This window comes from Neopelma chrysocephalum, unplaced genomic scaffold (genome assembly GCF_003984885.1).
Source record: "Neopelma chrysocephalum unplaced genomic scaffold, ASM398488v2 Primary Assembly neopelma1_143, whole genome shotgun sequence".
Taxonomy (NCBI): Eukaryota; Metazoa; Chordata; class Aves; order Passeriformes; family Pipridae; genus Neopelma; species Neopelma chrysocephalum.
In genome coordinates, this window is record NW_020897805.1 from 2105973 (window position 1) to 2119169 (window position 13197).

General features: G+C 42.1%; 1 protein-coding gene across 13 annotated transcripts in view; it reads right to left on the minus strand.

Annotated features, from left to right (window-relative positions):
- The window catches only part of CAMK2G (calcium/calmodulin dependent protein kinase II gamma), a 117695-nt gene that overhangs the window by 55830 nt on the left and 48668 nt on the right, over window positions 1–13197 (minus strand). For all 13 annotated transcript variants that reach the window (XM_027699983.1, XM_027699981.1, XM_027699986.1 and 10 more), the window contains one exon: window positions 8480–8539. In XM_027699983.1, the coding sequence (XP_027555784.1) occupies window positions 8480–8539 (60 nt within the window). The remainder of the gene's footprint in view (window positions 1–8479; window positions 8540–13197) is intronic.

Below are 13197 nucleotides of genomic sequence, written 5' to 3' on the forward strand. Positions count from 1 at the left end.
AGAGCAACTGCAAAGGGTGTATTTCAAGAGACTCCACATGTCAGAAGAAGCAGAATAAAACTGAAGGCTAAAACCTACCTCATGCCCTCTTCCAATGATACTCTCCAACGTGCCAGGAGGTGCTGGAACTATAGATACAAATACACATGGTCCGACAGACTGCAAACTGAGCACTACTGTCCATGGCAGCACAAGTGACAAGTGAACTGACACAGATGGCTACCACCCACTCTCTGCTTCCCCAGCTGCTCACCAGCCTGGGCAGCCAAGATGGGAACTGTCCCACCACCTCCAAGCCTGGCTGAGCGCCAGGACGCTTCCTGCACGGTTCGCATCACTCGGGATGTCTGTCCCGCCAGGAGCCACCACCAACCTGTGACTGCCTGTGAGCTGGGTGCTCAGCTCCCACCCCAGCTGTTTCTCTAATTACATTAAACACGCAAAATTCAGCTGCAGCTGCTCAGGCTGCTTCCAAAAGACTCTCCTTTTAATTAAAAATTCGCTATTAAAAAGCATTAAATTGTGTAATGCAAATAATCCTCTAGAAATCATCTGTTCCAGCAGCTAATGACCAGCTTTGTCAGAACAGTAACTAATGGTAGCAGGACAGTTAGCTAACAGGACATAGTAGGCTGCTGTTCACCAGTCTCGTAGGAACATGGACTCTTTCCCTCCTCTCCAAAATCTGACACAGAGAGGTCACAGTATGCTGGATGTACACCAGCTTGCTGTAGACTCCCCAAGTCCACAGCATTTCACACCAACTGATGTTCTAAAGCTTTGGAAAATGGAAGAGAAGAAGGACTTGTTAACACTCTGCTCCAGTTCAGGCAGAATGATGTTGCTGCCGGCTCTGCAAAGAAACACAAGGAATAGTCCTAAGAAAGTGTGAAAAGGCAGACACACACAGAGGTGGGTTCCACCCCCACACCATTGTTCTCACGGTAACCTTTGTAACACTCCAGCCCTAAAAAATGAGGCTAAAGCACAGCCCAGTCAGGAAATTCCTTTATGCACAGAAATTCACAGCCTAGAAAGGAGCTGCAGGGAGAACAGTACCTTTCCTATTACAAAACTCATCCTTCTGCAGTGATAAAAAACAAAAGTTAAATAAATAAATAAATACACACACAAAAAAAGTATTTTTAAAATACATTTCAGTCCCAACTAAATGTTACTTTTCCTTTGATTTTACAATGTCTGTATTGAAAAGCTGAAGTTTAGCACGATACATAACATTTAGTATGCCCTACTTAAACATTACATGAGCCAAAAGAGTGCATTAACAGAAATATTTCCTGCTTTCCTGATAACAGTGCAATCACGACCATCCAGAATTGTTACTAATAATTTCCTATTAGCCACATAGCAGATAAGCAAAGTACTTCTGATAACCACTGGTATTATATTAGAGCTTTTTCTAAAAACCCCCAAAATAATAACAAACCGACTTCATTGATGTCTCAAAGAAAATACACAGAGAACACCTACTTTATTAGAATTAATAGAACAAAGATAGTGGCCGTGACAAATTATAGCTCTCTCGTACAATGCTCTGCAGCTTGGCTACACGTATTTCTGCCATCAGGGATGAGATGGCCTTTGGTGTGGCACTGCAGTGCTCCTGCCCATGCAGGCAGATGTTCTGCCTGACATCCCCCAAACCTTGCTGAAGGACCCTGATGTTCACACCTCCTGTTTCTCATTGCCAGGACAGCCATGACACCTTCCCACAGACGTGAGCTCTGTTCAAAAGGCAGGTTGTCGCTTGCACGATTTCACTCGAGAGCAGCTGCCCCCCCCTGCTGCGTGCAGGGCTTGGGCAGGGGGAACCCCAAAGAAGGCTCCCTCCAGTCCTCGGTGCTATCCTAAATAGAGTGGGGAGGGGAGGAGAAGAGGAAATCTCCCCCGATTTTTGCAGTACCTTTGAGTGCACTGAGTCTGGCCCTCATCCCACTATTTATTTTTTAAGGGATTGCTTGCATACAGATAAATCTCACAGCTACAGAGATGAATAATGTAATCCAAATATGTCTCTAGTACAGACCAGAGAGACACACAGAATAAATATAACCCCTGGCAAGGAAAAAAGTGCAATTATTCCTCCATTCCCAAATTGAGGGGGCTTATGGAGAAATGTTTTTCTTAAAACTACAGGAAAAGCTATAGGAAGAGATGGCAGTAAAAGATAAAAACACGAAGAGGTAAAAAATAGTGAAAGAATTAACTGTGAAAATCAGAATGAGAAATAAAAAGGTGGACTACCTGGGGTTTTGGGGAACATCCTATCAGGCAGACATGCATGGGCACTCGCCTAAATCTCTAGCAGTGAAGGGACTGCAAACAATAAATGGTAACTTGCAGCTCAAAGGCTCAAACTTTCCAGCACGAGCGCACTCCAGCTGATAGTTTCTTTGAAGGTTTTTTGAGTGTTTGTTGGTGGGTTTTTCCCTTCCTTTTTTTTTTTTTTGGCAAGGTAGGAGGAGAGCAGGTTAAGGGCATAAGTCCACAAATATTTTTTGACCTCTTAAGAAGCTCAGCAAGTTGCTGTCCTCTCAAACAGACCCATGACACTTCCAAGGAAAAGATGCTCAGTTACTGAAAAAGTCACAAAGCATAAATCTTGCTACAACGTCTCTTCTCCACCCACCCCACCTTCCCCACACCATCCTCTCTCTGCACCAGAAGCAGTACCTCAGCAACAGAAATCACAGGACAGCAGCTTTGAAAAGCCAGCCATGCGTGGGAGCATCCCACTTGGAAACACTCGAGTATCCAAAGGGCAGTAATCGTGGCCAAACCACTGGATAATCCCCAGCATTTTAACTATTCTTTGCACATCGCATCCTTTCTGTCCCAATTGCAAAGGCAGTCTGGATGCCTGCAGCCAAATGAAAACAAGGAAATCTGCTGTTTATAGCAAAACACAGCCTACGTTTTTTTCTTGTTCACTAAGGAAGCAGCTCAAATCTCTTGTTAAGGAAAAGGTGATAGGAAAACATTACAAGTGGCAGCAGGGGGGAAAATTTGAGGGCCTTGTTATCAAGACTAGTATCTCAGAATGAGGAACGACTGAACCTGAAGCTGTAGCTGATACCACTAAGACAACAAATCCAGTATTAGTATTACTGCAGACATGGTCAGTGCACGATTTCCCACACAGGTTAGTTATGAGCATTGTGGGATTCTCCATCTGGGCTGTACACAGAAGGATAGTGTTCTTCTTAGTCTTTGCACCACTTTGCACCTCGATCATAACCATCATTTAAGGGCACACAAACTGGAGGCCTTTTCTTACATGCATCCATCAAAATTGCTCCCACAACTCAGAGGTACTAGGAGAACAGACCACTTGTCAAAGGAAATAAGACTCATCCAGATTAAAAGAAATTCTTCTAATTCACAGGGGATTTCTATACCATTTTCTTCCCATTTTAAATAAGGACATGTCCAAAATTGTGGTTTACACTGAGAAAAGCCAACAGACAGAAGTTAAAGTAAAAAGAATTCAGATGCAAGTATATTTTGGAAAAGAAGTCTGAAGTAGGAAAAACCTGAAAAAGCAATAATTCTGATAGATGCTGAGGACAGCATTTCACCACTGCTATAAATTCCCTCAAAGAAATTAACTCTGAAGCAGTTCAGCAGAGTATATGAAGGCAGAAATCAGAAACAGAATTTGGCTGTGGCTCTTGGGCTACTACCAACTTCTCTTAAAGTATGTATTTTTATTATTCTAGACCCAAGTGCATCCAGTTCTTCAGAGCAAAGGCTGCCATGAGCTGGGGCACAATGACCAACCAGAAGTGCTCAGTTCCAACTATGAACAAAAGATATGAAAGAACTATGTCTGTACAGCTGGGTTAAAAATATCTAAGACAGAGTACAGATCAACTAGTCACAGATCCAAAGATGAGGCACATATTTAGACTGGCATAACAAAGAAAATTTAGGAGAAAGGCAACACCTAACAACACAGTGGACAAAATCCACGGACAGAGCAGACTTCTGCTCTGTACACTGACCAAGTCACACTGAACAATCCTACCCTTGCAGGAGAACACAGGAATGCTAGAAAAGAGTTTTCAAAACTATGAACGATGATTTTGACCAAATTTTGCATCATTATTACTTTGGGAGTCCTAGGACAGGGAAGGTCACATTCAGCACTGTTCTGAACTTCTCATCTGCACTGAACAAGCCTGCAGGATAATACTAGGGTTCACAGCTCTGTCACTGTTCTAACATTTAATGGATAGCAGGAAGCACGGAAAAGAAAAATGAATTTTTGACAAGAGAATCCCTGTAGTGAATGAATTACAAGATTTAAAAATTAAATACACAGACTGACTAAGCAGAAGACCAAAAGAGGTGTTCCAGTAAGCAAGAGTAATATGGAACACATTGTAAGTTTAGCTCTGCAACAAACAGAAGTTCATTTTATCTTAGGCACTGCACAAGTTTAACTGGCACAATCAGGAAAGCACCTGCAAGTCAGGGCTATAAGTGTGCTTATAGAAATCTGCTTCTTTCCAGAAAAGCAGAGATGAAGGGAGAAGAGAGCTCTTCCCAAATGCATCCATGTCTAATGCCCACAAGATTTACACATAAGTGAATCACTGGAAGAGTAAGTTGTTCAAGAAGTGGAATTCCCCATAGAGCCACGACTCTTCCCAACTTCCACATGCACTTTATCTGCTTATGGACAGATTAATGATGTTGCCTTCTGCCTCTTTAGCATACCCATATCCTCAGTAATGGGTGCATTTTTTGAAATGAACAGATCACTGTTTGATCTCTGTCCAATTCTGCTGTATTTGGTGACCATGGCTGGCAAATGGCTTCTCTGGGCCAGAATTCAAAGATTTCTAGAAGTTGTCAGGAGGAAAAAGAACAAGTTGAAACTTGGGGAAAGAAGTACTTCCTCTACTGAAGTCTGACCAGCTATAATGACACATTCAACATGGTACATACCATGAATTGGAAATCAGAAGAAAATTGTCTCAAGTTACCTTTTTTTTTTGTCCAGACAAAAAACCCTATTGCAACACCAAGCTCTTGGAAGGATTACTCCACTGTGATTACCTTGGCCATAATGTGCATCTAAAGACAAGTAAAACACCCAACTACACAGCAATAGCCTATAATTGGGTCTAAGATTTTATGAAGGCATGTTAGGATAACTCAGAAAGCAGTCATTTCACAAAAAGCAACAGCAAACGGAAATATCACCATTACCCTGTATCTTAAGTAATCGTTATTTTATCAAAGTAGCAGTGTTATGGTCAGTGCATTGCTGTCCAGAATCAACTGTCCAGCAGTAAATGCATAACAATCACAAATTCAGCAACAGGCTTGCTTTATATCCTGTGTACTCTGCCTGCCTCACAGAGTCCTAACTTTCAATCTTCTGCCCGAGACTCACTGCAGGCTCAGGTCACTGTAGAAGAACAGGATTTGCTGCAACGCAATTTGCAACAAAAACAGTAACAACAAAACTTGAAATGGAAAGCAAGTTCAAAATCTGCTGAATTCTTCATGGTTTGTGCAGTGTTACGCACAGAGCTCACACTGAGGCAACACACCAAGTATTCATGCAGAAGAGTTTACAACATGGAATGCCAGTAACTAGGTGATTACTAACTGCTAATACACATTTCGAGGAAAAAAAATACCGCTATGTCAGAACAACATGTTTCCCTTCTATGACAACCTAACAAGTCCAAGGAACATGGAAGCAGCAGTGCATGTAGCATCTGGACTTCAGCAAAGCTTCTGACAGCATCTTACGTGCTCTTTCCACAAGCAATTAAGAAAAAACATGTATTCAGAACTAGCTTACAATAGTGTATACAACTCATTCTAAAAATACTCAAAATTGATCACTGTCAAACTGGAACAATGTATCAAGGGATATCTTCAAGAGTTTGTCCAGACTCCAACAGTATTCAACAGTATTCAACAGTGTTATTAATTATCTACATGATGTAATATATGGCATTGTTATTAAAGACCACGTTACTGTGGGAGCTGCAACCCTATTATACTATCAACTATACTATAAATCAAAATGGTCTTGACAAATTTGGGGAGGGGGAAACCCACAGGCTGGATTTCTTCCTGTTTGTTTTAATAAAGACAAATGTACACTTCAGTAGGAACTCTCATCTATACAAGATGGAAAAATTATTTGCTTGCCAGAAGTTGTGCGGAAAGTAGTCAGCAGCAATAAGTATCAGTATCAGAAAACAAACTTGCATCAACAGTGACAAGTTTCAAAGGTTGATGTACAAAACGAGTATCTTTGGTAGGACCGGTGAAGTACTTCTTCCCCCTCTACACAGCACTGACAGGACCTGAGTTAGAATCCTACGTCCAGTTTTGGGCATCGCATTTCCAGAAAGATATGAAGCAACTGGTGAGAGTCCAGGGAAGGATGGGGGAGGGGGGGAAGAAAAGAAAAAAAAAATAAAAATACAAGGTCTAGAAAACATGACGTATAAGAAAAGATTGAAAGAACTGGGTTTGTTTAGTCTGAAAAAAAAGACTAAAAAGAGACATGATAACAGTCTTCAAATATGTAAAAGATTGTTACAAGAAGGAAAAACTATTTTCCCCAGATACTCCAGATAGAACTAGAAACAACAAGCTAAGAGAGCAGTAAATTATGTTTTTAATGTTTATCTGACAGAAAAATTAAAATTTTAAAGACTGCCACCAGGGGCTGTGAAAGCAGTAAAGGTTTTTAAGAACAAATATACCTGGAACCAGCCAGGTATAAAAGGTATTCACAGGACTACTGAATGGACCATATGACTTCTTGAGGTCTTAACACACTTCAACTTTGTCGTAGGCCTAAAACTTAATTCCTCTATTTCTATTTGTGAGCACTCATTGAGTTTACAATGACCAGCTCCTTTTCTTAAAAGAAAAATTGTTCCTTCTAGGAAGACAAGAAATTCTCTGTAGAAAATGCAAGAACCATGGACATTTCCCCAAACTGTCTTTTCCAAACCACAACAGAACAGGAGACAAGCATCACCACTCATTACAGATGAGGAACAAGCTGTAGAATTGAACCAGGAATGTGATACGTTTCTGTTTTCCATGCAGTTTACTTATAAAAGTGGTTTTTCTCTTGTCTATCAGATTTACTTTGTGAAAAGTCTGTCAAGAAAAGATGTAAGAAATTATAAAAAGGAGAGATGATTAAAGTGAAGTTAAGGTCAAAATAAAAAGTGACATCACCTACTAAACTAAGTGCGGCAAGTCTTACAGGGCAAATGAAGCTCAATAAATAGAGTTTTAGTCATCGTGAATATTGCCAAGAAATAAATATTCTGGCTAATATATTCATCAGTGCAAATTACTGCAGCAAGTGACCGCTGCTCCTCTCCTCATGCCATACCTCCACAAGTACATTCAGACGCAAGAAAGCTCTTTCTGCTGAAAAGCTGCAACTAAGGAGCTTTGCACTATGTGAGGTCCCGAGCTTGTGGAAATTCCTTCTTCATCACATATGTAATAGGCTACAGATGCTAGTCCATGCTCTAAGGCACCTTTCCTCTCCCAGGCCTTGAGATGATAGGAGCAAATGACTGAGAAGCTGAAAGTCAGGAGACCAGACAAATGCCCTTAAAGTATTATCTACATTGACAGTTATGCAAAAGAAAGGCAGGTTTCCCAGGCATGGATGTTTAACTGTGGCTTGGTTGAAGGTGGCAGTTTGATATTTCTTAATGTTTTCTTAATAAATTAAATCAGATCTTAGCTAGGATCCTAGAGGTTTTACTTATTTTAAAAAACCTAAAAAGAGGATTATTAAGGGTCCAAAATTCCACGGTGCTTTGGAACTAGATAAAAATCCATGCCCTCTCTCTACAGTTCAATAAATAATGTAGTTTTTTATGTTGTGCCTTATTTTGCCTCTTCCTGTATTTCTAGATAAAACCATTCCCTTTACTCCAGTACTCATTTCCATCAAAACAGGCAATTTGGTTTTGGTCTCTTGTTTTCAGAGTAAGTGGCCACTGTAATGAGAAGAGCTGATGTATTAGTCCACCCTCCTTTAACTTTGGGCATGTTACTGAATACAGCATTTAAACTGACATGCCACAAAGGGCCAAGAAGAAGAAACAGAAGATGGGTGTGGGAAAAACAAACACAACACCTCACTCCCATTGCAGACTGTCAGATGAGCAGACAAGAGTCATGCATCACCCAAGGAGCAGGGACAGCTCTGCATGGGTGAGCAGATGGGAACATGGCTCTCTTTGGTGAACATCTGGATCAGGATGCTAAGGAATGGAACAAGGTTATATGCAGAATTTGTCACAGAGAAACTGCGGTGATTTCAACAGGCAACTTTGATGAGTTGTTGTGAATGTTCAGAATACATCTGTTCTCTTACAGCATGCTGGTGGAGAAACATTACCACTCCTGTCTCACCCCCCATCCCTCTGAGCCCAAGGAAGTTTACCAATATTTGGATGCTTTAGAAGTCGGCAAATTCGAGCTTCACGTTCCAGTTTCTGGTGATCTGAAAGAGAATTAGAAAGAAGGTGTTAAACACCACAACTCTGAACTAAGCTCTTGCTCATATTCGACAGAGAGAAGAACACAGTGACTCAGCAGACATCCAGAGGGCTGGGAACTGCTGGAACACGACTGTCTCCCAACCTCACAGCCGTTTCAGACGACGGGACTGCCGCTCCCACTACAGAACTAGCACTAAACCGGTATTGCATCCTTTGATTCAAAGGGAGTAGCTGCAGAATAAAAGACACAGCTCTTTCATCAGCTTCTTAAATACACAAAGCCACTTGCAGTGACATCCCTTTCGAGACTTACCCCTTCTCCAAAGCTGGAGAGTTGGACGAAAAGAGATAACTCACATGAAATGGGAAAAGGAAATACACAGCTCCTGCTAATGCACAGCCATCACGTGAAGTAGGGAACTCTGCCAGCTTCAGTGAACTGTAAAGGTAACCATACTTCAGTACCCACGGACAGACTCGCTGGTGAAATGCTGATCACGCACTTAGAAAACTCCAGGCAAGAAGTTCTGCCCAAATGCTAAGTATGCTTATTCCAGCCCAAAGGCAACATCAGTTCAAGCACGACATTCATCTGGACTAAAGAAAAATATCAAGGAAAGTAAAAAATGGTTTCTCCTCCCATGAGCAAGTTCAAGGAAAGGAGAGGGAGCTAGAGTAACTCTGCCGTTCTCAGCCAAGAAGCAGGGGGTCTTTTAGCCACTGAGATTTTTACAGCAATGGCTGAGTGCTGAATTTACACCATAAAAGCCTCATCTTCTCGTGTGAAATGCTCACATTGGACAAGCACAGATTGACTGAAAGGATCTGAGGGACACAAAATCTTTTAGGCAGCCCTGGCAGACACTAAACTCTAGACTTCGGGGATGCAGATGCCTAGAATGAGACAAGCAAGAACTTCCAGTCCTTGGACTCCCCATTCCAGCCATCAAAAGACCATAGCAAGGGGAAGCAGCAGTCCCTGCACACTCTTGACATTTCCTTTCATGCAGATCTTCAGCATATGGGTTTGAAAACACGCCTCCTCTGCAGCCTTGTGGCACACAAGGAGTAAGCAGGACCCTTGGCTGGCTGGACTACTCAGTAGATCACTGGTAGGAATGCAGCATCCTCCCATTTATAGGAACCACACTAGAGACCCATTTCAACAAAGCACTGCACTGCTCTGCCTGAAAGCTGCCTGTTCAGCTCCTTAGTCTCTGCATGGTCTTCCCTTCTCTTTGTAAAGGAAGCTTTGGGCAACTGTTCTCTTCCCCATGAGCAGAAGACAGAGACTGTGCCAAATCTCAGCACAGAACACTTTTCTCTCCCAGGCTGGGAATAGCAGCTCAGGGCATTGCAGGATTTCTGTCTTCTTTTCCACTGCTGAACTGCAGAAAATGTCCCAATTAATACTTTATGGGGCTGAGATGTGCTTACATCCTCATCTGCTACTGTTCAGGAATGGGGGAAGGTAAATTACTGCTTTCATCTCTTCTTCGTTCTCAGTCCTGGAAGTTATTGTTGTTGTTGCATATATTTCACAGTTCTATGCCAGAACCACTCTCCAATAAAGTAGCAGACAGCAAGAAAGCCTGGAGAGCTTCCACACTCCTGAGGCCTTGGTGCAATGCAAGCACTTTCTCACCTGCATTGCCAGGGAGGGGTGGGGGTGCCTTGGCTTCCCTTTTAGCAGCATCTCTCACCAATGAAGTTTTGCAAAACGCAGTTGCAAAGTAACAAATATTGCTGCACACTCTGCATTTGGGAGAGATTCTCACAGCAGGACAACAGTTTAAGACAAACTATCCATAGCCCGCTCACACATTTGGGTCTTGCAAATTCTCCACTTTCCCTCCCAGCTCTACTTGGAACTTCTACAGGAGGGGATCCTTCATCCACCCAGATCACGTTGCCCTCGTGCGCAGCTACACTTGCTGAGAATCTGTTCCCAAGTACAAGGACACAGAGAAGCAGACAGCAAAAACAGCTGAGCAAAGAGGGAAGAAGAGGCAAGAGCTCACCACGTGCTACTCAGCCACCGAGTCCTGACAGCCAGGACAGACAGCTGACAGGAGCAAGGCTCAAACAAAATGACATAACCATCAAAATGCCATGGGAGATGTAAATCAAGAGCAATTGCTCCCCTGAAATTCTACACCATCATGCAGAGGGAGGGGAGCTGGCAGGGCAGCTAGTGTTCATGGGCAGCAGCCACACCAGAACTTGTGACAAGAGGTCATCACCCCACACCCCATCCCTCCAGCACCACACAGCCTGGCTGGAGACCAGAGGAGGAGTACAGCACTCTGGTCACAAGGTACAGGAAACTATTTCTGGTCGGGGGGAAAGCATACCACACTCTTCTGTCTCCAGGGCAACAAAACAGGCCAACTCAAGCACAACTCACAGAGAAAAAGCACACTCCAGCCCTGGGAGCACCAGCTCGCAGCAGTCAGCCACCACAACTGAGAGCAGCGAAAGGTCAGGCTGGGAGGGTTTCCTGCCATGGGTCCTACAGGATCACAGCTCCTGCAGGATTGCCATCCTGCTTCAGGAAGCACCAGAACACAGCCCAATCAGTGACTTGAAAGTAGCTCCCCCACCCCATCCCCAAAGATCTTCATCACTTGGTGGCCTTTGGCACAGTGTAGGCATTTGACTCATGTCAAATCAGCAGCAGAGTCAATTTGGTACTTGTGGGGAACAACCTGGTACCTAAATACATAAGGAATAAACACAGAGACACTATTTTCTACCTTACTCTGGTCTGACAAAGGTTATTCCCAGTAGGAGACAAAATGCCCAAAATTTTTTCAGTCCACCAGAGCAGTCAATGGGTGGGCTTTAACATTTCTCCTATACAGACTCTTGCTCAACCTTAAAATGCAAAGTCTTAATGACATTAAAATAACGATGAAAAGATCCCTACCTTACCAAGAGCTTGCAAAGAAAATAATTTCTCCTCCCTCTGTCCCAGAGATGAAACTTATTTCTGCAAGGCATTTGTGGAGTGGAGCTGCTTATTCTTAATGCACAATGGAAATACACCTCATAGCTAACAGAAACACAGCAACACATCCCACCTACCTTACAGTATCCCAGGCCTGGGACATTGGGTCTATTTTCCACCTTTCACACAACTATGAAATTCAACAGTAATTTCCATAACTTGCCTAAAACACAGTATATCCTTTAGGAAACATAAAGGTTCACGTTCAAGACTTCAAGTGATAAATAAAGCCATACACCCACAGAAATTTCTCCAAATGTTAGTTATCCTTCCTGTTAAAATTCGGCATTGCTGTTCCAAGTCTGAATTCATCTACCTCCTGCTTCTAAATATTGGATTTCATTAAGCTCTTTTCCTGCTACGTTACAGAGCTGTCTAGCCCTGAACAATAGCTGATGCTTAAAACTTAAGTACAGGATATTACAAACACTCATCTAATATTCATTTACTGTTTTCCAGCCAAAAAAGAATCTTGCTATTTGGAAAATTATTCTATCTACAGTCTGAAGCAATAAGTATCTACATAGACAGGAAAGTGCAGTCTATGTAGCTTTTCTGTAGTAAAATTTAAAATGTAAATTCTTAAGGAGATGGTGCTTAAAAACAGGAGAAAACTTACTTATGCTTGATACCCAAACTATATCTATTTTTCCTTATTAGTCCTTTATATGATACGATTTCTGCATCTTGGTTCAGCATGTCAAATGTGAATCTACATTTAACCCAAGTAACTTTAAAATTACTGCTCTGCAAATACTGCACTGCTGTTCTAGTAACGTTACTACTGGGTTTCTTTAGAATATACCTGATGAGAAAATGCCTCTTCAGAGAACTGGGATTTCTTTGGGTTGGGTTTTGATTGGCTAAGGATTTATTTTAATAGAAAACAAGAATGATTGGTTTAGCATCATCTGTGAGAGTTAAGGACCTGCAAAAATGAAACTACTCCATTTTATACAAACATTCAGTCCATTAACTGGGACAGGACTGTTCGTGTACAATGGATGGACAGAAATGGTTGTGCACAATTAGTAAAGTCACAGCTGTAAGAATCTCTAACTGAGCAGGTTAAAACAACAACGACCTTGCCTGAGTACAGAAGACAGCAGACCAAAACCATGACAGTTTGGCCTATTTGTCCTAAATGCATCAAACTTCCAGATACACAGGATAACTTGATATAAAAGAAAGTGTATCCCACAGAAATAAAAACCAAAATGCAGACAGCTTTACTTCACGAAAACCTGGCAATCTTCAGCAGGGTGTGGAATATGACTAGTTTTATACTGATGCATAATTTCTTACTCTTTTTTAAGAAAATAATTTCATTGTCTGACTACTTCAGTCTGCTATCCCAAAGATGTGGTGGCAGAGATGGACGAACAAGGTGAGACCCAACTTCTGGGCTCCATTCTTCTCCAGGGACAGTTCCCCATTTTCTACTCTAGCCAATACATGCATGGCTGCTTTGCAGGAGGCTTTTCCTCACCAGGTCTTTCTCCTCCAGGGGTACCCAGGACCTGGAGAAGGTTTTCAGACACAGACAGGGTAAAGGATGTCAACAAATACCAGTAGTCTAGAGCTGCCAATTGAGAACATTTATGTAACAACAACAGAAAAAAAAAAAGAAAAAGAAGATTAAAAAAAGGT